This window comes from Papilio xuthus, unplaced genomic scaffold (assembly GCF_000836235.2).
Source record: "Papilio xuthus unplaced genomic scaffold, Pxut_1.1 DF827679.1, whole genome shotgun sequence".
Taxonomy (NCBI): Eukaryota; Metazoa; Arthropoda; class Insecta; order Lepidoptera; family Papilionidae; genus Papilio; species Papilio xuthus.
Genome location: NW_013530970.1, coordinates 717,825 through 744,886, shown reverse-complemented (window position 1 = coordinate 744,886; position 27,062 = coordinate 717,825). Strand labels below are relative to the sequence as shown.

At 36.8% G+C, this 27,062-nt stretch overlaps 3 protein-coding genes across 5 annotated transcripts in view; 1 reads left to right on the top strand and 2 right to left on the bottom strand.

Moving 5' to 3' along the window:
- Positions 1-7: 7 nt before the first annotated feature.
- LOC106117832 (GPN-loop GTPase 3) lies at positions 8-2,114 on the bottom strand. The gene is made up of 5 exons (XM_013312295.1): positions 2,027-2,114; positions 1,712-1,908; positions 1,143-1,357; positions 646-751; positions 8-298 (listed from the first exon to the last, which is right to left on the bottom strand). The coding sequence occupies exons 1-5, from the start codon at positions 2,069-2,071 to the stop codon at positions 28-30; spliced, it is 834 nt and encodes a 277-aa protein (XP_013167749.1). The 5' UTR covers positions 2,072-2,114; the 3' UTR covers positions 8-27.
- Positions 2,115-2,585: 471 nt separating this feature from the next.
- Positions 2,586-4,661, top strand: LOC106117831 (heat shock protein 68-like). The gene has a single exon (XM_013312293.1). It carries the CDS (start codon positions 2,668-2,670, stop codon positions 4,546-4,548), a length of 1,881 nt encoding a protein of 626 aa, XP_013167747.1. The 5' UTR covers positions 2,586-2,667; the 3' UTR covers positions 4,549-4,661.
- Positions 4,662-6,244: 1,583 nt separating this feature from the next.
- The window catches only part of cut (homeobox protein, cut), a 143,347-nt gene continuing 122,529 nt past the window's right edge, over positions 6,245-27,062 (bottom strand). Inside the window, exons 5-10 of one of the 3 annotated variants that reach the window (XM_013312316.1) lie at positions 26,060-26,190; positions 24,828-25,340; positions 10,289-10,482; positions 10,027-10,172; positions 8,936-9,837; positions 6,245-8,728 (exon numbers count right to left, since the gene is read on the bottom strand). In XM_013312316.1, the coding sequence (XP_013167770.1) occupies positions 7,194-8,728; positions 8,936-9,837; positions 10,027-10,172; positions 10,289-10,482; positions 24,828-25,340; positions 26,060-26,190 (3,421 nt within the window). In that variant the 3' untranslated portion in view covers positions 6,245-7,193. The remainder of the gene's footprint in view (positions 8,729-8,935; positions 9,838-10,026; positions 10,173-10,288; positions 10,483-24,827; positions 25,341-26,059; positions 26,191-27,062) is intronic. The other 2 variants (XM_013312317.1, XM_013312318.1) reach the window with 2 other exon arrangements.

The following is a 27,062-nucleotide window of genomic DNA, read 5'->3' as shown; positions in this document are numbered from 1 at the left end:
ACAAAAATATGTTTTTGTAATTTTATTTTAATCACAATTAACATTATCATCATTTTCTTCATCAAAATCTCTTATTTTGACATCCGCATCTTCGCCATATTGGATTATGTTGTCTATGGTTATAAGTATGTTCTCTATGCTCTCTTCATCTTTTATGTTGAGCGGATAGAAACGAACGAGGCTGAAATTCTCTATAACCTCTCCGATGGCTTCTGTTAATTTTGCATATTTCTCGTGCCATTTCGAATGAGCGTTTCTCATATCAGCTAATAATACGTGCGGATCTGGTTCCAGGTAACTGGAAAAAAAAAACGGCATTGTAAAAAAAATCTCGTTTTTTTTTTTGTTCTCCGGATTCATTGAATTTTTATCTAGATCGGAAAGCAGTAATTAAGACAGCCGTTGATGATTTGTTATTGTTTTCCAGTTAATAAGTAAAATAAGAAATAAAACGCCCCCACCGAGGTATAGACAATTTTTTTTGTTGATTCAACACAGAACACTAGCGACAGACTTGTAACTTTTTTTGTGGATAAAGAAATTTATATTAGAGAAAGAATGTAATAACATAAGATGATAGGACAGAATGTACATATGGACAGACAATCTTTTGTTCATAAATTAGATTTAAAAAAAAATATTTACTTGTCTAATTGTTTTCTAGCTGTCTTAGTGAGCAGATCCATTTTTGTTAAAACATTGACATGAGGTAGTTCCAAATTCACCATAACACTTAGTGCTGCCATGGTACCTGTAAATAAAAATCTTTAGTAATAAAAACTAAAACATAATTTTTCTGGTTGGTCTGTAACATAATAATCACTTTTCAGTGTTCATAAGATGAAAAATGAAAGGTGTACATCAATTAAAGTTAAATAATGTTAAGTACCAATAGCTCATTGATTACGAGTACAGATTTCCGATCAAATAGTTGAGAGTTTAAATCACATGGCATAGTCAAGTGCGTAAAAAGAATAAATATATAAGTCAAGTGATCTGAAAAAAGTTCTTTATGATGTCAAAAGATATGTAACTCTTCCCCGGATTGGACAATACGCATTTTGACATTATTGGATTTAATTTTTATCTAACAGTAAATTTTCATTGCAATAAATATAATAACATTATAAAATACTGTGTACCTGATAAAAATTTTGCACCATCAACCATAAACTGTGAATCGATAAGGAAGACAACACATATCCTGAAGTTCCAGCCTTCTAGCAGCTCCACAATCTTACGCATCACAGACAGGTGTGTATACAGTTCTATCTGACCGGGACAGTCAAACAAAATGTAGTCATCGTCTACATCTCCTAACTGTTCTTCGAGCCAGTCACTGTTTTCTAGAAGTGTTCTGGGAAGATATAAACAAAGATATATTTAAATATATTAGTACTAATAGTCAATAGAAATTTTTCTCTGTGGAATTGAAGAAAAACTACACAAATAGCCTATGTTTTCTTCCAGACTATGTTCTATATCTATGCCAAACATCAGCAGTCCATGCAGCTGTTTTAGAGATACCTTTAAACAAACATCCATCCAAACATTCACATTTATAATATTAGTAAGATGACTTGGCTGGTAGTCTTTAGTAAAAGAAAACTGACTCAGAGTAAATTTACCAGGTAAGTTATGAACATGTTCAATGTAACATCTAAAAAGCAATGATTTTCATAACAAGTGAATTAAATACTTTGATTCTTACTCAATACAGAATACAAGGCCTCCGTTAGGTCCAAACTTCAACTCTTCATCTTCCATGGCATCATCCAAGTGGATAAGTTCTCTGATATCCACGAGGGGTTCATAATCAAAGTGTTCAGCCGCTGGGTCCAAGTTTACAACCTCTACTATCCTTTTAGCATCACTTGCATGTTTAACAATCGTAGAACAGTACGTTGACTAAGAAAAGACATCCATCAGTTAAATATAGTTGAGAAGAAATACCAAAAATATATATTTAAAATGATTTTGTCAGTTTGATGTTTAAGTGTTATATTAAAATAAAAAAAAATATTACCTTTCCACTTCCTGCAGGACCCACAACTAATTGCGCATATCTCATTTTAATTTAAGAATTATTTACATCGGTAAACATATGAATAGTTTTAGTTAGTGTTTTGATTTCTCGTGCGCTGTTTCTAGAATTATAAAGAATAACAATCGTTGATAAAAGAAATAGGATGCTTTAAAACCTTTTTTTACAATACACAATAGTCTTAGTCTTAATATAAACAAATTCTTTTATTAACGTACAGTATTTAATTTGTTTTTGTTAACTAAAATTCAAAATTCTTATTTTATTTGAAGTTTATAAATGTCACTGTCACCTTGACTATGACATTTACTTATTGTTGTTGCCAATTCTCAAATCTTTATTGCCAGTCTTGTAATATTTTTTATTTTGTGTGCGCTATTTCTAAATTAATTTAAAGAGTAAGATGACCTACTAAAAACTAGTATTTTATGAATAATTTCCTTATTTTATTCAAACCGTTTATATTTGTTGGCTTGTACAGAAGTATTAACAGACTAATAAGAAAATGACTGGTTGAAAATTAGTCTTCTGAAGAAAGAAAGAAATATTGTATTGTAAAATTTTGTGCACGTTTAAAAAGATTTCAAGAAAACTTCAAACTTATAAAAGATAAAAATACAAAAATGACTGCTGTGGGTATAGATTTGGGAACAACATATTCCTGTGTGGGCGCTTGGCAACATGGTAACGTAGATATAATTGCAAATGATCAAGGTAATAGAACAACTCCTTCTTATGTTGCGTTCACTGATACCGAACGATTGATTGGAGATGCGGCCAAAAACCAGGTAGCTATGAACCCAGATAATACTATTTTCGATGCCAAGCGATTGATTGGGCGAAAGTATGACGATCCCACTGTGCAGCAAGACATAAAACATTGGCCCTTTAAAGTTATCAATGATAACGGAAAACCCAAGATTCAAGTATCATTTAAAGGAAAAGCAAAAGTATTCACTCCTGAAGAAATCAGCAGCATGGTGCTACTTAAAATGAAAGAAACAGCTGAATCGTATTTAGGCAGCAAAGTCACTAATGCAGTTATAACAGTACCTGCTTACTTCAATGACTCACAAAGACAGGCCACTAAAGATGCTGGAGCTATCGCTGGCTTAAACGTACTTAGAATAATAAATGAACCTACCGCTGCTGCTTTGGCTTACGGGCTAGACAAGAATTTAAAAGGAGAACGCAAAGTCTTAATCTTTGATTTAGGAGGAGGTACTTTTGATGTATCCATCCTTACAATTGATGAAGGTTCTCTTTTTGAAGTAAAGGCTACAGCCGGTGACACTCATCTTGGCGGTGAAGATTTTGACAATAGGCTTGTTAACTTTCTTGCTGATGAGTTTAAAAGAAAGTATAAAAAAGATATCAAATCGAACCCAAGATCGCTTCGTCGCCTGCGCACTGCTGCTGAACGAGCTAAAAGAACACTTTCTTCTAGTACGGAAGCAAATATAGAAATAGACGCCCTTTACGAGGGAATAGACTTCTTTTCACGAATTTCACGAGCAAGATTCGAGGAACTAAACGCTGATTTATTTCGCATCACATTAGAACCTGTGGAGAAAGCTTTAAATGATGCCAAAATGGATAAAAGCTCTATTAATGATATTGTTTTGGTTGGCGGTTCAACTCGTATACCTAAGATTCAAAATTTACTCCAAAACTTCTTCAATGGTAAAAAACTCAATTTATCTATTAATCCGGATGAAGCTGTGGCTTATGGGGCAGCTGTTCAAGCTGCGATATTAAGTGGCGAGCGTCATTCTAAGATTCAGGACGTGCTTTTAGTCGACGTCACCCCCTTATCTCTGGGTATTGAAACGGCCGGTGGAGTTATGACAAAGATAGTTGAGCGCAATGCTAAAATCCCTTGCACGCATTCTCAGACCTTTACCACTTATTCAGATAATCAACCCGCTGTTAACATTCAAGTGTACGAAGGTGAAAGAGCAATGACCAAAAATAATAATCTGCTTGGAACTTTCGATCTAACTGGAATACCACCCGCACCTCGTGGTGTACCACAAATTGATGTTACATTCGACATTGATGCAAATGGAATCCTTAACGTCTCCGCTAAAGAAAATAGCACTGGCAAGAGTAAAAATATAGTTATAAAGAATGATAAAGGCAGACTCTCTCAGGCTGAAATACAGCGTATGCTAGAAGATGCTGAAATGTACAAAGATGAGGATAATAAACAAAAAGAGCGTATTGCTGCGCGACATCAACTAGAAACTTATGTATTTGATGTTAAACAAGCTGTTGATGTTGCTGGTAGCAAACTTAATAGTTCTGAAAGCTCCCGAGCGACGGAAAAGTGTGAGGAAATTTTACGATGGTTAGATGGCAACACTTTAGCAGAAAAGGAGGAGTACGAAGAGAAACTGAAGCAAGTAAAGAAACTCTGTGGTCCGATTATGATGAAACTGCATGGAGCGGGAAGTGGAAAGCAGAGGAACTCCGACGGCCCTGTTATAGAAGAAGTAGATTGAATAATTCAATTTAATTTGAATTACTATAATTATTTATTTGTGTAGCGATTTTGTTTTTCCATTCTGTTCTATCTTTGGTTTAAATAAATTTATTTCTTGATATTATTTTTAAATGTTTGTTTTGTCTCTATAAGTTAACCTTTTTATTATTTTAATTATCTATCATTAGCGGTCAAAGGGTTAAATAAAACTCGTGTTTACCTAAACAGTGTAAAATCTTTTCGGGTAATATAGTTGGTCTATGTATTAAGAGAGTTCTGAAATCGAGAGAACATTTTGTGATTATTCATTCCATTTCCGCCAGAACTTCAAGTCGAAGACAGCGTTGGCTTCTAAAACCAAAAATTCCTGTATAAGACATTATTTCTATTTTGTCTAAGATAATTGGCAGATATGTTTTATACGCAGATTTTGATTTCACAAAACAACAATTAACAAAATAAAACAAATACGGATTAGCAATTTCTTTATTTTTAATTTAATAACTTTAGAAATTGTTCAGAAAGAAGACAATGGTTTCAGCATCATTATTAATATTATGATATGAACAATAATAATTATCGCTATAATTTTTATTACTATTTTTATAATATAATGGAGATAACATACGATAGTTGACTATACGCTATATATGTACACTGCATTACTACTGCCATCTTTCAATGTCAACACAACAATAAAATACAAGATGGCGTATTATTTTCTAGGTTACCTCGAATATTTTGGAGTACGCTGTAAATTGATAAAATAAAACGGGACATACAGGCCTTGCGCTAATAAATAGATTATAAATCCTTCTCGAGAGCTGCATATAGACGATGAATTCACAATTTTATTACAATACGTCATTCTCTGTGTGATCGTTTGATACTGCGTTGTTTATCATGTCAATATAAACATTGCCTACGACTTTTATATCATCTTTCTCTACATCTTTCAATTGTTATAACCTCTATATTAATTACAAAAATGTTTTAATCTATATTTAACAATGTTAGCAAAGAAAATATAAAATGATGTTTTCTCCAAAATTATTCTTGGCAACCATTTAATAACAACAATAATATTTATATAAATACTCTCAAAAGCAAAAGCTCGAAGACAAATGAACGTAGACGAAAGCAAACGACATTTAACTGAAACATAACCTAACTTTTGTTACCAAATGAACTTTTTTAAAAACTGTTAAACAGCCTAAGGTCTTGTGATATTGACTAATAGTTCTAATTCTTATGCTACATCTTAATCGTTTTTATTTTTTATAAATAACATCGATATGTATGGTTGGTAGATCTAAAACTGAAAGTTTTGAAAGATTTTCATTTTATTAATTTCATTACGAAATCTAAAACATTTGGTACCGAAGTGTATTTGGCATCGATACATCAAGGGCTGTCAACAATTTTTTTTATTAATTCATTAAATATAATTTTGTATATTCATGAATAAACCCTTTAATATTTAGTTCATTTCAGTGTTCTATATCACTAATTTCTAATTTTCTACCTAACGTGGCGTTTTATTTACAAGAATAACTGAATTTCTATTATTTACACATGATGCAAGGAGTATGGTTCCTCTTCAATTTTAATATACATTTAAAATTTCGTTATTAACTAGTAATAAAAATAAGGATAAAAAAAGGAAGCAAAATAAAAATAAAACAACAGATAAACAGAAATAATTTTAAAAGCAAGTTTATTGCTAATATAAAATAAAACTATAACCACAAGCAATACATTATTTGCTTATTTGTACGTTTTTTTTAGAAATATATAAAATCAATAGAGGTCGTTTTTGTGTTTAACAATAAGGGCAGTTGGTTGAATCAAGCGATAAAAGATAGTCGATAGTCTATGGAAAATAAATCTGACAGCTGTCACTGTCAATGTCACTTTCACATCACAAACTTGAGCCGTACCGCTTACGTATCAAATAATACATAGTAAAACATACAATAGTATAAAATAAACATTCATAATTTAAATTTAAAACTTATATAACCCAATTATAATATTTGAAACCTCACCGGTTCATATAAACATAATAATACTTTTCAACTGGGGTTCAGTTTAGACCATAGCTTAAATTTACATCTGATTGCACTTTAAAATTTATTTAACAATTAATTGAACCTCCCTAGCCTTAATTATCGCCGACGAGTTTCTTACATCGTACAAAGTGATTCTAACCTACCTACCTATATACAGAGTCGTGGCTCCCAGGCGACATTCCAACGTATTTGGTATAATTATTTACAAATATCGAATTAAAAAAAATAAAACCATCACTTAAAAATACTCAGATATTTGTACCGAATCAGGGTACGGTTGTAAAAAAAAATTAAAGCAAAATGCATATTTTTGTATCGCAAGTTTTTCTCGTCCGTGTGGGACGTATGCCTGGCATTATCACGAAAAGCTAACAGAGGTTATTTACAAAGTCTTTGGCCTTACAATCGAATTATAACAAAACACAATTAACTAGACGAAGTTTGCACTGCACGTCGCTCCGGCGATCCTTTGGACGTAGTCAGTTATCTAATAAATACAATCGTCCCGACTCACCAGTACACTAAACTACACTCACGGACCCGTTTCAACCGCTAAGACACTCGGCAAGTTCACTATCACATTGGCTACAGTCTAATACTCCCACCGATCGTCCTCATTTTCCGTTTTAATCTTGTCTTCCGGGAGGACGTCCGGGGAGTGTGTATGCGGGGAGGGCTGGACCGACGAAGGGGACGGGGAGGGCTCACGCGGCACCGGCGAGGGCTCCACCCTCACGGTTTCCTCCGCTTCCCGCCTGAAGTCATCGCTTCTCATTACACAAACACCGTTTATGATAACTTCGTCGGGGTTCCGTGGCTTCTCGTCCTGCCAGTCCGGGTTCACCCACTGAGGCGCCGCTGGCTTTCTTCTATTCGATCTGCCTGCGGGCGTCGATGCCGCTTTGGGCTCAGTCTTCGAGTCGTCGTCCAGCGAGTCTTCGGACCCGAGGTTGCTTTCCACGTCGTCGTCCTCGAAATCATCTCCATCCGGTTCCCTTTTTAGGGGCATAGAGAGATCGAGACCGCTAGAGGTATCCTTCGTCTGCTCCTCGGGTGGCAATAGACCTCTACCGATCAATGCGGCAAAATTTGAATTCGCTGCAAAGTACGGAGGGTATGGGAGCGGCACTCCTGCGAGACCCATTCGTTCCTTTTGGAGTTCGAGTATTCTCTGGTTGAGGAGTAATCGGAATTGGACAGGATCAAAGGGCGCTGAGGACTGGTCCCTCGCAGGAGGCTCAGCCGGTAGTCCGTGTGGCGCTTGTTGCTTTAACCGCATTCGATGATTATGAAACCAATTAGTTATCGTTCTCGTCGAAAGCCCAAGCTCGGCCGCCAAGAACTCTATCGTAGGCATATTGGGATATGGATCTAAAGCGAATGCAAGTCTTAAAGCTTCCTTTTGTTCTTCGGAGAATAAAACTCTTTGTTTCTTGGCCGACGGAACCCCTGAAGTTGGACCCGGGGAACTCGAATGGTAGAATTCTGACGTGTCATTGGACGAGGTATCAGATGAGTTATCCTGGCCTGGTCCACTCGACCTTCGTCTCTTGTTGGCTTCGCGTCTCTCGTTCTTGAGAGCTTGAAGGCGATCAATGTTGTGCGCGTCACTCAACCAAAGCTGCATTCTTATGAAAGGCTCGCGCCCCTTGATGCTAAGCATGTGCCAGGGTTTCGGTTTCGACAGAAGCTCGCTCACTGATCCTTGAGATAATCCGAGAACGGCTTCTCCGAATATTTTCTGTCCAATGTTGTTCGCTAGAAGTGCCTCTTTTATTTTGGTCGTAATCGTTTGCGTGTCCAGGTCTTGCGTTAAGGCGGCCATTTCGTATACGCTCGGGGAGATATGTTGGTGCATCCCTCGCATTACTGGAGGTTGATGTAAAGGCTGCGGAGGGGGAGGAGGTTTTCGTTCCTTGTTATTGTCGTGGTGCTGCGGGGGCAATGTGACGGCGTGGTGCGGGGGGAAGCCGGGCGGGGTGAGCAGCAGTGGGGCGGGCTGGCCCAGGTGGCCCAGATGGCCCGAGCTCAGCAGCTGCTCCTGCTGCATCTTGCTCAGCAGGGATGTCGCGTCGGAGATCATCTTCTGTGTTGGCGGCATCGGTTTGTTCATGTTTGGCGGACATGCTGGAAATAGAAAGTATGAGGTTGTAGTACATTGGTAGAAATGTATATTATTATAAGTCATTAATATTTAGTTTGAAAAATAACACTTTAATAAAATTTAATTAAAAAAATCAAGATAGCATCGATCGAGAATCAAATTAATTTCTCATTATATACGCTGATTACTCGCAATCTTATTCTTTGAAAAGATTTAACTGAAATGCTTACGAGGTGCTCCGCTGTAGTTGCCTGTCCGCATCAGCTTCTCCGGTGCGATCTTGTACTGCGAGGCGACCAGCTTGTGCACCGCGTTGTCGTCTTCCAGGAACATCTTCATGCGGATGAAAGGCTCCCTACCCTTTTGCGTAAGCATGTGCCACGGCTTCGGCCTCGCTAACAAATCGCTCACAGACCCTTGAGATAGACCGAGCACCGATTCGCCAAAGAGCCTCTGACTTATGGAGTACTGACTTAAGGCTTCCTTCACTCGTCTCACGATCTCTTCTGTATTTAAATTATTAAAAAGGTCGAACTGTTGCTGCGTAATCGGAGGGAGTACCGCCTTCATCGATCTCTGGGGCGGCGGGTGGTGCGGGGGGTTAGACGGCTGAGAGATCAGGCTGTTCGTGATCGACGCCATCCTTTGCAAGGGGCTGGCGGCTGCGGAGCCACCGAAGTCCTCGTTTGGCGGCAGAATGGCGTTGCCGAGGGGACTGGAGGCCGAGGAGCCGGTGGACTGGCCGGGCTCCAGCTTAGGCCGCACGAGGGAGAAGGCGCTACCCGCGTGCCGTATCGCTTCCTCCGCATCCATGGGTTTGTCCTTATCGCTATCAGTCATTCCGTTCATTTTGGCGTTTTTGTCTTTGGGAAGCGAGAGGTCCTGCACTGCGCCGGCGCCGTTCATGTGCGGATTGGCCTGCATGGCCTGTTGCTGCAGCGCGAGCAGGTTAGGGAAGGGAGGCACGCCAGGAACACCGGGTAGCCCGTGCAGGTTGGGTAGGTTGGGCAGGTTGGCGCCTGGCTGCATCTTAGCGAGCTCACGGTGATAGGCCTCGAGCGCCATGCGGATATCTTCGGGCGGGCGCTCCATGTGCGGGGGCATACCGCCGCTGAAAAATGGAGGATACATGCTACACGTTAGTTTTAGATTTGCTGTTCTCATTTATCAGATAATTAAAATTATGCGTTAAGATAATGATATGTCATAGACTACAAGAAGGTTATTGTGGTAAACTAAAACTTTTTAAAATAGACAATAAATATTAATTCGGAATTTATGTTTTATATATTTAGTTGAAATTCATTAAATTGTTACTTACCCAGGGAAGCCCTCGCGACTGTGTCGCATGTCCTCGACTCGCCGCGTCATAATCTTGGCCAGCTCTTCCTGATAGATCCGGACCACCTTCTCCTGAGGGATGTCGTCATTCTCGTACTTCTTCAATCTTCTATTTTGACTTGAATCCTGAAATAAATTAAAGTTTCTATCTTTAATCTCTCCAAGTCTGGTGAATGCGTCTCGAATGCTAGCTAGACAGAAAGAATTTATCTATTATTTATTTAAGTTGATTGATAGTTTACCTTGTTGGAGAATGGTGATGGGCATTGTGTTCGGGGCGAGCAAGAGTCTTCGTTACTCCTTGAGTCATCGTTAGTAACCGGTCCTGGAGTCTTCATCATGTGGGAGGCCTCGGTGAGGATGTGCGCCAGTCTATCATCCCCTTCGCCATCGCTTCTCCCGAAAGTCGGACCCACCGTGCCATCTTTTGTTCCCACTACGAAATGAAACATAAAATTTCATTTAAAATTATAATTTTGTCGCTTTTAATGTTATTTGGTTTTACAATATGATCAATAAGAGTTAGAAACATCTTTTCGCTCTATGGAATGATGTACGCAGTTCCGTTAGATTCAAATTAAAACCTTAATTAAGATTGCTTGTTAGATATACTGTGTCAAAGTAATACAAGCCTAGGGTCGATTATTTCTGTTCGTAACACTAAGAGCCATTTATAACAGTATTTCATATAGCAAAAGCGATTTTAATTGCGTTTAAATTGTGTCGCGAATCGGTACATAGTTCGTGGCGCCGCATCAACCGCTAAGAGACTTGCCAAGTGATAAATACTGAAGTTATATTTGGTACAATTGAAATTAGCGAGGTCATTAAAACAACAGAACGACGTATCGCGCATTCGAGATAATCACCGAACGAGGACACGTTCTCCTAAGCCGCCCCTGGCGCGTGCGACCATAAACAAAATGTAGTTGCGCGCGAAATTCATGCGCCGTCCCGCGGTCATTCATTCTGTCAACATATTGTCTCTGGATACACAATGAACTGTCACTACTTAACCTCTGATAGATGTACTACATTATACTAATTAAGGGACGTAATTAATTTTATATAAAGAATGTTGCACTTTAAGATTTATTCGATTCAAGTGCAGACATTTTGTATGCTGTTAGTTTAAACAAAGTTCCTTCTTGTTTGGTGCATTTATGATTTACGAATTAATACGTTCTAGACTTTTTGAATTGGGGCCATTGTTGTAAATATAAATCTGTTCTCTCAAAATTAGAGTGATCAAATATTTTTATAATGATTTAATTTCATTGTTAAGAAATACAACAGTTATAAAGATAAGGTCATCGTAACACATTCGTAAAAATTTTATAATTTATAGCACAGATTAATAATCTCTATATTTGCATGTCGAAAATGTATGTGCAAAAAAAGAAAACGAAAAAAAAAATTACAATTAACTTAATCTTTTCCTTTTGTTTTACGGACGTTAGCGTGTATGATTTATTTAATTATTTTACATTTTTATTTAATTTTATATAAATTGAGTACGAGACGGTTTTAGTGACGACCGACAGATGTTTGTCAAGCGGCTGAAGGTTCGTTTACGTCGATATTTTGTTTTTCGACGAAACATAACAAATGACACACGACACGCGCCGGCCGCACTTTCGCGCGCGCGGGAAAAACAATATTTACTCTGTGGTCGTTTTACAACGGGAACTCGATGAGACGCAAACGTATTATTTTCAAGGATTACAAAGACTTAATTGCATTCTTAAATTTAATTTTAAAACCGACGATATGTTCGTCGATTGCGTTGGGAGCATTTTTGTCAGATCGACGTCGCATTCAGAGAAAATGTGTCTTGGACGATCGTTAATAAAATGCACAATGCATTGAAAGCGACGGATTTGTACTTTTATTTGGACGTTAAAGAGTGTTTTATTTATTGAAAAATAAAACCGTCAATTCGAATTAAGTCGGCAAAGAGTCTCTTTGTGAGTAAGTGCTGTATTAAAACGAAACAATACGAGCGGCTTGAGTGCGGCGCTGAGACCGCACGCATCCTGTCGCGGACTGAAAATATTCACTGTGGCGATGTGGCCACCGCTTCACAAGCTCGCGATGACGGCTGCAATGGCGGACAGATAATAAAATGGAAATAAACAGCGATTTCATTTTTAATCCTGGCTGTATGCGCCACTAGCTTTTGCCCAAATCCGAATAGAGGGAATTTGTTTGCAACAAAAATATAAATACTGATTACAATTACGTAATTCCTTATATTTATATTTTTTTTATATCTCGAAATATTCATAACATTGGTGGAATATTTTTTTACATCAGAAACAATAACATGATCATAGATAAAGTAAAGTTACGCGACAACATACGAGTTTGAACTTTTCACAGCGGCAACTTTTACAAACAAAAACAACACGAAAAGGTTACGATCGTTTATATTGACAACGTTAGCTGATTAAGTCCTTTTCGATGTGTAACTTTTTAATAAAAAAGGCGGGAAGTCTTAGGTACTACAGAATTTGACAACACATTCGAATATTCATGGTTAATTCTGAATATCATATTGCGTGTGGGCTCCGCGACATTCGGACTAAATTATTTGTCATTTTGCAATTTAATAGAAAATTGGCGTATAAGATAGATTACATTCTCACGTTCCACATTGATAATAGTTAGGTATGCAAACGACAGACAACGCCCGTGTCCTCCACTATAAACTTTTTGTGTACAACCGTGTTTTTTTTGTGAAATCACCATTCACTGACTTAACGACTTATGACTGAGAACGTGATCTAAATAAATTTATAAAAATGGCCGCCGCTATCCTGATTACATCGCCGCATGACCATAATGTTCACGGCTCTACTCATAAATGTTAGACAATAACTCTATATACGTGATTCGTTTTTATAATTGCCCAGTTTCACATTTTAATGGTCACCTAATTGGGCATTCGGTTTTTAATATTTTTAACATATGACCATTTCACTCGAAGCGTGTACTTACAAGTTTCTTAAATTATATACATAAATATGTAACCTAAACGAACGAAATATATTTTATTACGATGTTAGAGGTTATGTCATTTAGTTACAAGCAATTTATAAATTAGTTTCGAGATGAGTCGTAATGTTTGACATTGTACGTCGTTTGTATAATAATTGAGTGAGATCGTACAATCGATCAAGTCCAGTTTGAATAATTTTATGTATTGCGACAAAAAAAAAACTTGTCGCGCTTTGAACGTTCCGTCCCTATTCATCAGACGACAGAACATATGTTTTACGCCTTTATTACAATTTTATTGAAATGCGTGAGTGAAATATACATTTGTTTATAATCAAATTGCTTTTTCCCCGTATTTTTGAAGTTCCATCGATGGACATAAGATTCAACAGACTTAATTCGTTACATGTAATGCAATATTAAACTTAAAACTCTTTGGTTCAATAGTCACGTACATTGTGTTTTAAAAATAAACAGCAATAACACAATAACTAGCAATGGTTATATTAAAATGTCCGTCGTGTCTCGCGGCGTAAGCTTCAACGCTTACATCCAATTAGTATATTACAAATTCACAGTTCAATATCCGAGCCATCGATAAATTTCAACACACGTCTATTATTGCCTTTGATCTCCTCACACATGTTTTGTTATTCCGCGACTGCGCGAGGACGATTACCGATACGTGTCTCGGAATATTGTCAAAAAAAAACTAAGGTTGCTTCTACAATATTGAAGTACGCCATTTTGTTATAGCGCGCGACAAGACGGCGGAGCGGCCTCACATCTATCGATCTTTCTTTTACTTATCTTCAAACTATAGTGTGAAGCTGATATTATCACTCTCCGGCGGCCATTACGACTTGCATTTTTGATGGATATACAATGTAAAAAACGCACTCAATTAATGCCGTCCGGTCACGGAAGTTTTGCTTATCGAACCGGCGCTCGAAAGAAAGGTGAATGTTTTTTTTAAGTTCACCTTTTACTTTAACACCTAAGGTTCGTACGGATTTGTTTTCGCAGCGCCTATAGACCGTGGCGAGACGTCACGTCGATCCGGAGAGCTAACACATGGCTAGATATCATCGCACCTTTACTTTAATAACGCACTAGAAGTAAAAAAACGGATAAATTATTTTGTTTATACGACATAGGATTGCGTGCGTACACGCGAAAACTAATGCTATGTAGTTGTTATTGATTGCTAATGTCGTATGAATATTCAAAGCCTTCGGAAAGTAAAGGCGGCGCCCTAAATAATCGTGTCATTGTGACAGTTAAAAAATACCCTGGTAATTTACCTCCATACATATCGAATGGGGTATGCGTATCCGGGATTGTAAATCAAGCGGGTAGTTGGAAAAGAAAGGGGTGAGAAGGGCGCGTTAGACGTCACACGGCGAATCGATGCTCATTTGCATTCGAGCCGTCGGCTACGACGGACGTCAGGGTCGCTGGAGTGTCGAGAGAGAGGAAAAATGGCCTTATTTAAATTGTTAATAACATGCAAAGAAATTGTTGCACAAACTGCGACATTTAAAATTAACTATTTAATACTGCAACAGTTAATTGCAAATGTATAAAGTACAAAGCAAGACTTCTGTATTTGATTTTTTTTACTATATTAATTTAACTAAAATATTTTTGAGTTTTCTTTGTTTAATATTTAATAGATCGATAGTTCGACAACTAAATGTTTGAAACAATTTATTCGATCAAGCTTCTATATAATTTGAGAGCTATTTGGTGTTATGTTCGGAGAAAGAATTTCTTTTGTCCGTTGTTACGTGTGGCGTGCGTAGGGCTGATGATCGGGTTTGCGTGCTAGATAGTAATCAGCATCGGTCGACGGACGGCGGCCGCAATTGATTCGGCGAGAGACACGATTGCTTGAAGCAAGGGACATTCTTTGTACTTATTACTAGCGTAACAACGAAATTTAAGATGGATTATCAAATGATGGAACGTTAAGAAGAAAAAAACAGTACGTATAATAAAATAGATGGCTTCCTAAGACTAGTTCCTTAATTTTATCTCTATCATAATTTGCAGAAAAATTGCGCACGACAAAAAGATAGAATTAATGTTACAATATGAAAATAATAGAATTCGTAAATATCTTTTCCTTTATCTTTTAACCGCCTTCAAGAAAGAGGAGGTTCTGTATGTATTTACATTGACACAATAACTAGTTAATTAAACTTAATTTTAATCATTCTTTGTACGTACTAGTGTTTAATGTTCTCGTAGAAATAGTATATTTTAATGCCTAAACGATTGTGATTCGTAGCGGCGTTTGCTTTTGCTTACGTTGCATTGTTTCGTCACTCCCCCGGCGCGTCAAGGTAAAAACGTTTCGTGCGGACTTCGCTAGTTTCCTAACTAGATTCAATAATCAATTTTGGGACGCTGTACTCCTATTTATAGTACATATTTTTATCTGTTCTTTTTTTTAAATGTTAATAGTTTTTGGTAATATTTATAATGAAGTGTGTGAAATTCTTAGCATATAAAGATGTAAATAAAAACATTTTATAGCTATTTATGTCTACGTTATAGACGCGATTACTTTAGTTATAATTTATTTCGATTTTAAAATCAACTGTCAAATATAGTAATTGTGTTTGCTTGATGGTTGATTTTATTCCGAAGTCAAATTCATTTAAATATTCTTGTAACGTTGGTACGATGAAAAAAATAGTGATGTTCTTTGTTTAAATGTTGGTAATGACTATGAATGGTATCGGGACACAGGAGCGACAACTTTCAGCGATAGCGGACTAAAGTTTTTTAACTCAATAACCGAATCCGCGTCACCGTGAGAGACGTTAATGCACTTAGTTTGCTGATCGTACTCCCGACGTGGACCTATGCTAATTTAATTTGTGATGGCAACACTTGAATTTATTGCTATATTACTAAATGCAATTATTATGCAACGAAAGAATTCGATAAAATTCGTAAATCTTCGCATGTTTCAATTACTGTAACTACTTTATTTAGTTCGTAGTAATTTCATTGTGATGGGATTCGTTTCTACTTCGAAAGTACAGCTACTTTACTGGAAAACTATAAGGATACTATATTTTTATTATGTTGTCTTCAGGCGGCAATTTTTCACGGTCTCGCCCGTATGTTGGTAGCATTGATTTGTGTACGGTTAGTTTATTGATTGTGAAGTCAATTGATTGCCTTTCAGCACGCGAACTCGCAGCGCCACCTCACAACCCCTGCTTTAGCGGCCTCGCTTTTAAATAAGATAACGATAAAGAAATTGTGGTTAAGTTTCTAACAACGGATTAAATTTTAAGTCTTAATTGATTTCTTACTCATAAAGTTAGATTTAATGACATTTATAACGCATATTATTAAGTATCTGTCTTTTGTACTATTTATACTATATTTAAATAGACTAATATGATTGAAGGTTTCCTTTATCGCAGCACTATGACAACTTACTCTTTCATAGTCTGTCATTAATTGTACCTAATTACGAAACACATTCAGCAGAGATGTTAAAACGAACGCTCACAAATCGTGCACAAACTGACATTCTAAATAACCCACCGTAGACAGATCCTTGAATTACGTGTACCCGAGGAAGCATGCTATTAATTATGACAAATAGTATGTTTGTATGTATTTAATTTTATATTAAAACTGTTTCTCGTTTACAACAAAATGGCGGTGCGAAATTGTCACGCATTTCGCGCGCTTCCGGTGACACTGGTGATGCTATTTTGTTCTACATGTTGTCATTCCGTTAAAATAGAATGAATCAAATGAAATACGATATTACTTCCTAAACTTGATAACGTACGAGGAAAATCCTATTATGACTTAATTGTTCTTAAAAATAAAGATATGAATAAAAACAGTTTTCTGCAAGATATTACAATATACAAATTTTCCTTATGACCTACAAAACTCGATGACTTATATGAAAGCCCTCGGTGTTTGTGAGTCATATTGGTTAACATAGAGACAGCTTAATGGTTAGTGTTTAAATTGTAAGTGACGTAAAGCTAAGCGCAACGATGTTACATTAGATATATAAAAAGACTAACAAATGACCGACATCTAATGCATAACGTGATATTAGTTGGTTATATGCAGTTTTACTTTGTATTAAAATAATAGTTAGTTAATAATGATATCTTTTGAAATTAAAAAAAACATGACGAAAATCAATAACTGAATTCCATAATTCGCATAATAAGTTCATAGGTTCTAGATCAAAAATTTACGTAAAAATAATCATTAAAAAAATTAAAATGTACATAAAAATTAAATTAATGACTTCATAGTTGTGACAAAAAATTGTGTTTCAACTTAATTTTTAGAATCACAAGATGGCGACACTCCGTGTCAACACCTCGGAGAAATTAATTAATTGTTTTATTTCTGGCGCGAATGCGCTGCAGCCGCCATAATTGTGTGCATGCGTGTGGTTTAATATAATTGTCATCGGATTATTCGTGTTTTCAAACTGCAAAGTCTATAAATTGGTGGGAAAAGGCGCTTGTTTTACTGTCATTAGCATTTTATTGGCGCGCATTCCGCCGTAATTGTTGCAGGGCAAAGGCAATTAAGACAGAATGCCTATTTTACATCTGACACATGTAGTTTATTCTAAAATAATTATTCTTAATCTAATTCACGCAGATAAGTAAATTGTTAAATTTTAAGCATTTAAAAAAAAAATATAGTCGACCAATACCACTAATAGATTTGGTTTTTTAGTAGACGGTAAATGTCTCCAACAAGCAATTCATTGAATTTTATTGCAACTAGGTAATATGGTAACAAACAAAACAATAATATAAACAATTTATGCAAATCTGATCTACACGAAGTTAAACGTATGCAGTCTCAACTAGTGCGACGTTTATGTTCTTCTAATAGTTGTGTTGAAAACGCCACCAACTAAATACAGCGATAAACAAACAAAGGACGTGTCCGAGCAATGGCTCCCTCTCTCCGTCTCTTTCACTCAGAATCGTTTACGCGAAGAACTGTAACAATTACTTTGCCGCCATTATCCCGGTCGGTCGGTTAGGTACAAAATCATAAAGTATATAATGAGACACGGTATTATAATCATAAATATACCCGTAAAGAGGTCTGATTGCTTCGTCGGAAACCTTCAAAGCGACCGCGAGACGACGAGCATTCTTCGCAAAATAATTTCTTGACCCCTACGCTAGCGCTGCACACCACTCGCCGAGAGATGGCGTTACTTGTACATTGTTGTGTGCATACCCAAGTTTTTCCGTCGGGCTTTTTTCGAGTTATTTCAGTGTAAACGCTCTTAAGCGGCTATTTAGTTTTTCAAAGGCGCTTTCTAAGTGGCTGCCGTCGGGAGTTTTTTGCGGGGAATGTCTTTTGTAGTAGTGTGTATTCAGTAATAATTGCATCGTAAATTAAATTTCTGTCTCAGCCATAGTAATTTCATAATTGTTGGTGTAAGATGCGCTCTTCTGCGATTGTGAAATGTGTAACCACTTCAGCTGTTTTGATATTTTGGTTTTTGAGTCCTCTACTGTACGGTAGATGTCGCTAACTGAAATTTGAACTTTGACGTAAAACTAAATATATATTTAACATAAAACTCTTCTAAAATAATAACCAAAGAATTCATGTCAAAAGTAATTTAAGAAGTAAATCTATCGATTAATTCGTTAACACATTGTGATTCATTAAAGAAATTATTAGGTGATTATTTCCGCGGATGTTCGTGTTTGCACCAAAAGTTTTTGATTTATGATATATCGAGCCCGTTTGTTTACTACTTTTGACACGACTGAACGCCCTTTCGCTTGGTTGGGTTTGGGTTAACAACTTTGCGAAGTATATTATGAATAAAGGTTATCGGCACCTAATTTGTTAACGGAATTAATGACGGTTGCCGATGTACAATTCACGTTGCAACTTTATCCGAAACTAAATTAACATTTTGAAATTCGAATTTGGCAACTGGCTGATTACAGAAAAGTCAATCAACAAAATAAAAAATATTCTAAATTCAAATATTAGCCCGCGCAAAGTTGGAAGATGACTTAACTTTTCGGTCATTTGTGTTCGACGTATCTCGTCCGTTCGTGTTAGCGTTTAATACACTCTCTAACTTCGCTCTAAAGCGCCCTGACAGTTGCTAGTTTCCGAACGTGACCCGCCATTGATAGAATTATAGTTCGCTCTATGGTTCCTGTCAGATGTCAAGTCAAAAAAAATTGACAGATTTAACTACAGACCATTAAACATATCTGAATATGGCAGAAGAGTTAAGACAAAATAAATTATAACTATAAAATCTAATCTAACTGTGTGCGAAAATTCGCATGACCTACATCTGCAGAGTGCATTTTCCGAAACGCGCAGTTCCAAAACAAAGTGATGGTGGACAAAAGCCCGATTGAATATTAAAATTTGCTTAGCGAGCTGAGAGCAATACAAGGGGAGTTTGCAGCAAAGGAGCATCGAGGTTTAACTTCGTACATAAAGCCTTTAGCGGGTGTCCGACGGCCGATAGTGCCCCATTGAAAATAGATTTTCACGCTACGATTCCGAGAGCTTTTGAGAACTTAGTCTAAACATTGGCAATTTCTGAATATGCTTTAAATTTTAATACATCGATAAGTGTTAATTGAATTTTGTTATTTAATTATATTTATTATAATATACCAATTTTAAGACGAGGACAATATAAATTACGACCTATCTGTAATTTAATCTATGTTTAGTTTATAATCTATGATTGTGTCAAAGAATAAATTGCAAAACTTAATTATTTTTTTCCAATGGATATGCTTGTTTAAAAAACAAATTGCGACATATAAAGATAACATAATATTGAACAACAAATATAATAAACGATGTACTTTATTCCAAATGCTATTTTCTTAGTAGCTTTAAAAACAATAAAACTAATTTATAGTAGCTGTCTTTATGAATTACGTTGGTTATTAATGAGTTATAGATTATATTCATTGCCGCCAATTTATTCGAATAGAGGTTATTTTGCCGCGAAAAAAAAACGTCGCGTCGGCCATCTTACTGAACCGTGTTGCTAGTTAAGAAAAATAATTACAACCGTTACTACATTTAATTGGTGCGAAGGATTAAGTAAATGAATAATTATGCAGGTTTGTTTAGCGAACGTTGAGGAAAAAAAAATGTTTTTTTGCCACGGTGAAATGTGAAAGTGGTTTATAATGTTGTTTACCAATTTATTTGCTAGCGTTCAGAAATTGAACGTAGACACGGAAAATATTTTTTGAATTTAGAATGACGTCAAAGGCTAACTGGCTATTAATTAAAAACAAACTATTGTCCGTGAAGGTTGAAATGGGCATTGCTCCTTTTTAAAACATATCGTCATCCTTGTCATTCATCTTTGGCATAAGAGAGATAACAATATGCCTTAAACAGAGATTTTGGTCATGGAAACCTACGATAATTAAGTAGGTATAACAATAGTTAAATTCGTCTATTAGCACGGAATGTTGGTAAAATTATTAAAGTGTACAGGAATCTTCTTTTTTGACAAAAATAGATTATTGTTTATTTAAAAGTAAAATCAAATTAAAATGATATAATAGTTCCGTAAGATAATTTGAAAAACGAACTCAAATTATTAAAGTACATTGCCTAATAGATTCAATATTAAAAAGGTGACATATACTATTAAAATGTCAAAATGACAGTCAACTGTATTGACATTTGGTATAGCGAAGATATTTATCAATCAAACATACATTGCGTCTTTACATTGAAGACGCGATTGTCCAAGCGAAACGAACGCATCGACTTACAGCTTGAGCGAAAGAAACGATAATTTGCGATCGCACATCACGCGAATTACCTTTAACGTTAATTAATGCATATTTTTTTGTTTTTTTTTTAGATACTTTTGTCTAAGCAAAGTCTTACTGCCTCGGACGTTTCTAATGAGACATTGTCTCGATTTATTTGCTTCATCAAGAACATTGTTGTTGATTTATGTTCCTTCCGTCAGTTTCCACTGGCGAAATGTTAAAAAAAAACTCTCTATATGTCTTTCTTTAGTGGAAATGTACTGTAATTTTTAAATGCAGTTACGTTGTTGTATCTTTCTAACCTATTTAAGTTCCAATTGGGTTTATTCTATACTAGCTGTCCTCCGCGATTCCGTCCGCGTTGTATTAAAAACAAACTTAGTAGGTAGCCTATGCTTTCTTCCAGACTATGTTCTACGTCTATGCTAAATTTCATCGAGCCGTTCTGGAGATACCTTCTTACATCTATTACAATGTTGTATTATGACCGATTAATCCCAACATCTTTGGAGATTCCGAAATTCCGGAATCTTGTGTTCCTTTAGCCATCCCAAGACTCTCCAGCCTCGATCTCATTCCCCCAAAGGCAGGATATCTTTTGAATATTTCTCCCTGATAAAAAATGTCAAATAATGTCTAATATAAAAGCAACCGTGAGAGTTTCGTAACATAAGATAGCACGCGTCGTGTGCGTGGGAACACAATTGTGGTAACAACGTATGGAAATGACACACTTATTACTTGCAATGGACAGTTATATTGTTCAAGGTGGAATAGAAGCTTTAAAAAAGGAAAAAAACCATATATATGCTTTAAATGTTTATAAATGGACAGGCAATTGCTTAAAAATCCTATTTCTTAGTTTCAATCTAAACGCGCCTGTTGATTTACGTGACAGTTAATTCTATGTATATTATTAGTTCCAATGACGAAAATCAAATAAGCACAAGATACTTAGTGTTATAGCCAGTCCATTTATAAAGGTCAATAGTTTACATCTGCAGTTTGTCTATGGTTAATAGAATTAGATATAGGGTGTTGTTTTGGTAGTTGGAGTTACTGGCATATAATTTTGACATCCATCTTATTATCGGCACAAAGCGGTGTGTTGCGTTCCCACGCGTTGTGTCGACTACTTGCTCATTAAAGACCATTACCATGGACAAACCATAGACATAATTTGTATCGGCGACTATGATGTTTTCGCTATGATCTTATTGCGTATTTATACAACGTTTATTTAGTAAAATAATTAACTGTTTGGGTGGTAAGGTACAGCGCGAATATCTTCGTTAATTCTCATAAAACAAACATATTATGTCTAATTTTTTTAGGGTATAGAAAATATACACAGTGTAATATTGATTTAGGAATTAACACTAAAATATCTAGATTTAAAGTTTTAGGCCTTTAGAAAGTTTAATGATAAATATGAGACGAATTTCTGTGTCTTCCTATGTTATAAACAAAAACAGTCGAATTGAAAACCCCCTTCTTTTTGAACTCGTTTAAAAATTAATTAAATAATATATAGGTAATTAAGATGCACCATTCATATATACTAAGTGTCGAACGCGACTCCGTCCGCGCGAATTAAAAAAAAACTTAATTAGTAGCCTATGTGTTCCAGACTACATTCTACATTAAAGCCGAATTTCTGCACGAACTGTTGAGCCGTTCTGGATATGTCTTTAAACTAACATCCATCCATCCATCTGTCTAAACATTATTATCATCAGCTCACTAAACGTCCCCACCGGGGGGCTCGGAACCTATCCTAAGTTAAGAGTGAATAGGCCATAGTCAACCATGCTGGCCAAGTGCGAGTTGACTTCACACATATCTTTGAATTTCATATCAGATATGTGCAGGTTGCATCACGATGTTTTCCTTTACTGTAAGAAAGACAGATAAATGTACATATGTAAATCGGATATAAAAAAACACATCGGTACATGGCGGGATTCGAACCCAGGACCTACAGATTGCAAGTCAAGTGCTTGACCACTGAGCCACCGACGCCATCATTAGCATTTATAATATTAGTAAGATAGAGAAACAAATGTAATATTAAAATGCTATATTTTCTATACAAGGAAATATATTAAACGATTATTGTCTAGATGTGGCAACTGTTGACAATATAGCAATAATAAATTAATATTATTATCGTTATGTCTTATTATCAAAGTGTCCTTGTACACAACTTTTACAACCTATTAGACGAAAAGAGTTATATCTCTTAAAAGACGTGACTCTATTCGTTACTTATATTTATGTAATTTTTACGAAAAGCACAGACTGTAAAGACTAATGTTTTGTTTTTTAATTCGAAATGAAATCATCGACAATTCACGCCAGAAATATAGCACTTTATGTGATATTTTATTGGACTAAAGTTTTCTTTTTAAGTAAACAAAAGCTCTGTGTCGTAATAAGAAATAGTCAACCCTTTCGCCGCTATCTGAGATTCAATCCGTGCCATCGATGGACATTGTTCCGGGTTTAACCCTCGCCGCGCCATTGTCTTCCGCGATTTATACAACGTGTATTGTCATTATTATGTACACTGTAATTTCTTTCTTATTTTTAATTTTTTCCAATTTCGATGGTTTGTGGCTTCATTCTGTTTGCATTGTAATTAACACGCCGAGATAAAAATACTTGCAAATTAGAATTCAAACACGAAAATCTTTTAAGAATGAATGTTGTGGTAAAACAATTTAAAATGAAATCTATTTGAAAATGTATACATTTTTTGGTCGAAGAAAAATGTTTTGTAGCTTATTTTTTTATTACGACATATAAAGGTTGTGTCGTATACAGCCAGTTAAGTTCATGTGCGCTTCCCTTTTTATTTTATAATCTGTGGACATATTCAATAAGTGCACAAAACATTTTATTGATTGTTGCGTAATTATTTCCTAGTTACAATTACGCGTATTTTAATAAATAATATGAAAAATTATAAAAATAAATGAAATACTTTAATAAATCTGAAAAAAGAACGATATTTATAATATAAAAAGTTTAAAATAATAGCGGATAAAAAACAAAATGGCGGACGACAAAGGGAAATGTTGATACTAAGATCGGAATGACCGTGAGTTGGCTTGATCATGTGCCCCTCCCCCAACCCTCATTAGACCAAGGGCGAGGACAATCCTTCACTTTCCGCACGCGACAGGAAAAGGGATACGACAGGAAACGGAACTGGGTCAGGAGGGAAACAAAAGAAAAAAAACAATTAAAAACTAAATATAAGTGCGGAATTAGATTTGCATATAAAAGTAAGCTAAGTCTAACGTGGTTTTATAGCTCGGATCGCAATTATTTATCCTTTGTTTAACTTTGTTAGTACTCTATGGTGGCTTAAGCGTTACGACGCGTCGACATAAAAAAGTGTTTTAAAAATTTTGAAAGCGTTCATAGTGTTGTAAATATTCACAGATTTGCTCAACAATTTATTGTAAGATGATCATTATTTCTCTGTTAAGATTGTTGACCAAATCTGTCGTGATAAGGACAAAAGTTTCGCTAATGATCATAATAGGACCATGATTGGAAAATTCACGATCCATCGATCGGAGATTGTCGTTATAAAACGATCAAATGAAGCAGCGAATTGAGTGCTAAAATATAACAATTGTTTCGAAGTTCGCGACCAAAAACATTCATTGTGAGCACCGGTTAATTGCCCCTGTGAACGTTGTAGCTATCACTGGGCCGAGCCGTGATTGATGGGTTGAAAGTCGACAGCCGCCGATAGCGCACACAAGATAGACTTGGGGCACAATTGATGGAACGAAACGTTCCCGTGTCAAAACATGCGGCGGAATGAGCTGCTGCCAATGTTCTTGCGTATAAATTTTTAACACCAATCTATTTTGATACGCTTTCAATGACTTAATTTCCAATGGGAGAAGCTCATTTGCGAAGCGTATGTGAGTAGCGTCAGTACCTTTTTTGGGAATGAGGGACTTGAGTAGCATGATGGCCGCCTCATCACACGCCCACGCGTGCATCTTCCTGTATGAGTCCCGGCCTTTTTCCGTCAGCTTGTCCCAGGGTTTCGGCTTCGAGAGCAACTCTGAGACGGTGCCCTGCGATAGGCCCAGCACGTACTTCGCGAACAATCGCTGCCCGATGTTGTGCACTGAGAGCAGCTCCCGCACTCGCCGGCTTATGTGCAGCGTGTCCAGGTTAGTGTTCGCGTATTTGTCCATGTTGTATCGCAGCATCTCTTGCAGACGCGCCTCCATCGGGTCTCCCTTCGGGATGAGCGAGTCCCCAAGGCGGCCAACAAGTGCACCAGGCGGCAACGGACCCATGTCTTCTGCGAAGCGGTACGGCCGGTGTTCCTCGAAGCGGAAGGGGCTCGGCGGCGGCAGTGGGAGCGGCAGCGGGCCGTTGTTGTTGTGATGCGTCGTGTTGTTGTTTAGCGGGGGCGGCGTGCTCGGCCACTCGTCGCCACCTGCGGTCACAGCACGGTTACGCGGGAACACGAGGAGGAGGGACTGAGGCCGGGGCGGGGGCGGCGGGCCGGGTGGGAGGGGGAGGAGGGGCAGTACACGCACGCCCGTAAGCGTCGCAATCATTCGGCAACGGTTAACGAATTAATGCGATGTCGGCGCCTTTAATGTTTGCATTCGGTATTCTAAGGCGAGCGCGTCGCGGCGCGGGACGGTTACGCGCGCCCGTGGGGTGTGGGAGCTGGAGGTCCTCGTACTCCGCGCGTCATCACTCTCGTCACGGTATGGATCAGACAAGAGAAGCGGACACGTACTAGCTACAGACATATATACATTGCTTCGGAAACATAAAGATGTCGTTACTGCTTTAGCTTCGCACGACGTTAGAACAAATACTTTGAATCTTTTGCATTATAATTACACAATATTTTTTAGAGAAAACATCTCCTGCAATTGGACGTAAACCTAAAGAATTACTTGATAAATTCTAGGCTGAAAAGTACCTAAGAAGTTTTTGTGTTGTGTGCCTTAATTTCAATACACGATAGATAATAAATCCGCATAAGATTCTATTTATGTACCTACATATAGAGCGTCGAGTATTACATAATGTGTTAGTACCTAAGAGTGGAGATTGTCTAGACAATGTCTCGGCGTTATTAGAATGTATGATGGATAGCTTGTGATTAATATCAAGCTAGTTACAAGATACAGTACTCACCGGTGTCTCTGCGTTCTGCGCTGCGTTCGCGTTCCGCGGACGCGCGGTCTTCTTGCGGCACCGCGGGGGAACGCAACTCTGGCTTGCGGTCCACCGGCCGGTCTGAACTTAGGTCTAAAGACCGCAGCATACTGTAACAAAATGTATTCCTTTAGAATTTTTATTTTAATATCTTTAAATAGTAGTAAGATGAGATTTATTTGATAGCTGACAATATATTTTGTTAGATCTTCGTACTTTTTAGTGGTACCTGTTGAAAATATATTTTTTATATGAAAATGTAATAATCTTAATACTGTTGTTATTGCGAATGTTTGGATGGATGGATAGATGTTTGTATCAACGTATCTCCAGAACGCATGTATCTCACTGAAATTTCGCATAAGAACACATAGGCTACTATTTTTTCTTAATTCCGCAGGCGATCGCTATTATATGAGTCAGTTTACGAATACAAATTCTCTTGACCAATTAAATAACCGAATTAAAATAATTAAAATTCCAATAATTAAAATTTCAAAAGGCAAGGATTTAAGGTATCAGATATAAATGAACAAAGTAAGACGGCATAATTAGTATGAGGTGACCGGATAGCTGTCCCTTAATAAATTGAGAGCAAAGGAATTGATTAAACCCATTCCAGGTGAATTAATTAAGTATTTTAATTAATATGCCGGTGTCCTTATTGGCAATATTCCTTTCATAAATTTATTGAGATTGAACCCTTTGAGGGCTTCTGGGCTATTAACAGATAAGGGCGCCCTACGTTGCTTCCTCTGCTAATGTCAATTTAACGTATTGGCGTGAACATATTTTCAAAGAAAATTAAATATTCATCGTTCAATGATCGTGTGTAGCAGGCCTAATCGATCTAGTTAGAGCTCCATGGTAATTACTGTTCGCTTGATACGTGTCTATAATTGACACGAAGGTTAGTTGATTGTGTGATTTTCAATAGCGTAATTTGTAGTTTTAATGTTTTTGATAAATGTCAAAGGATAAC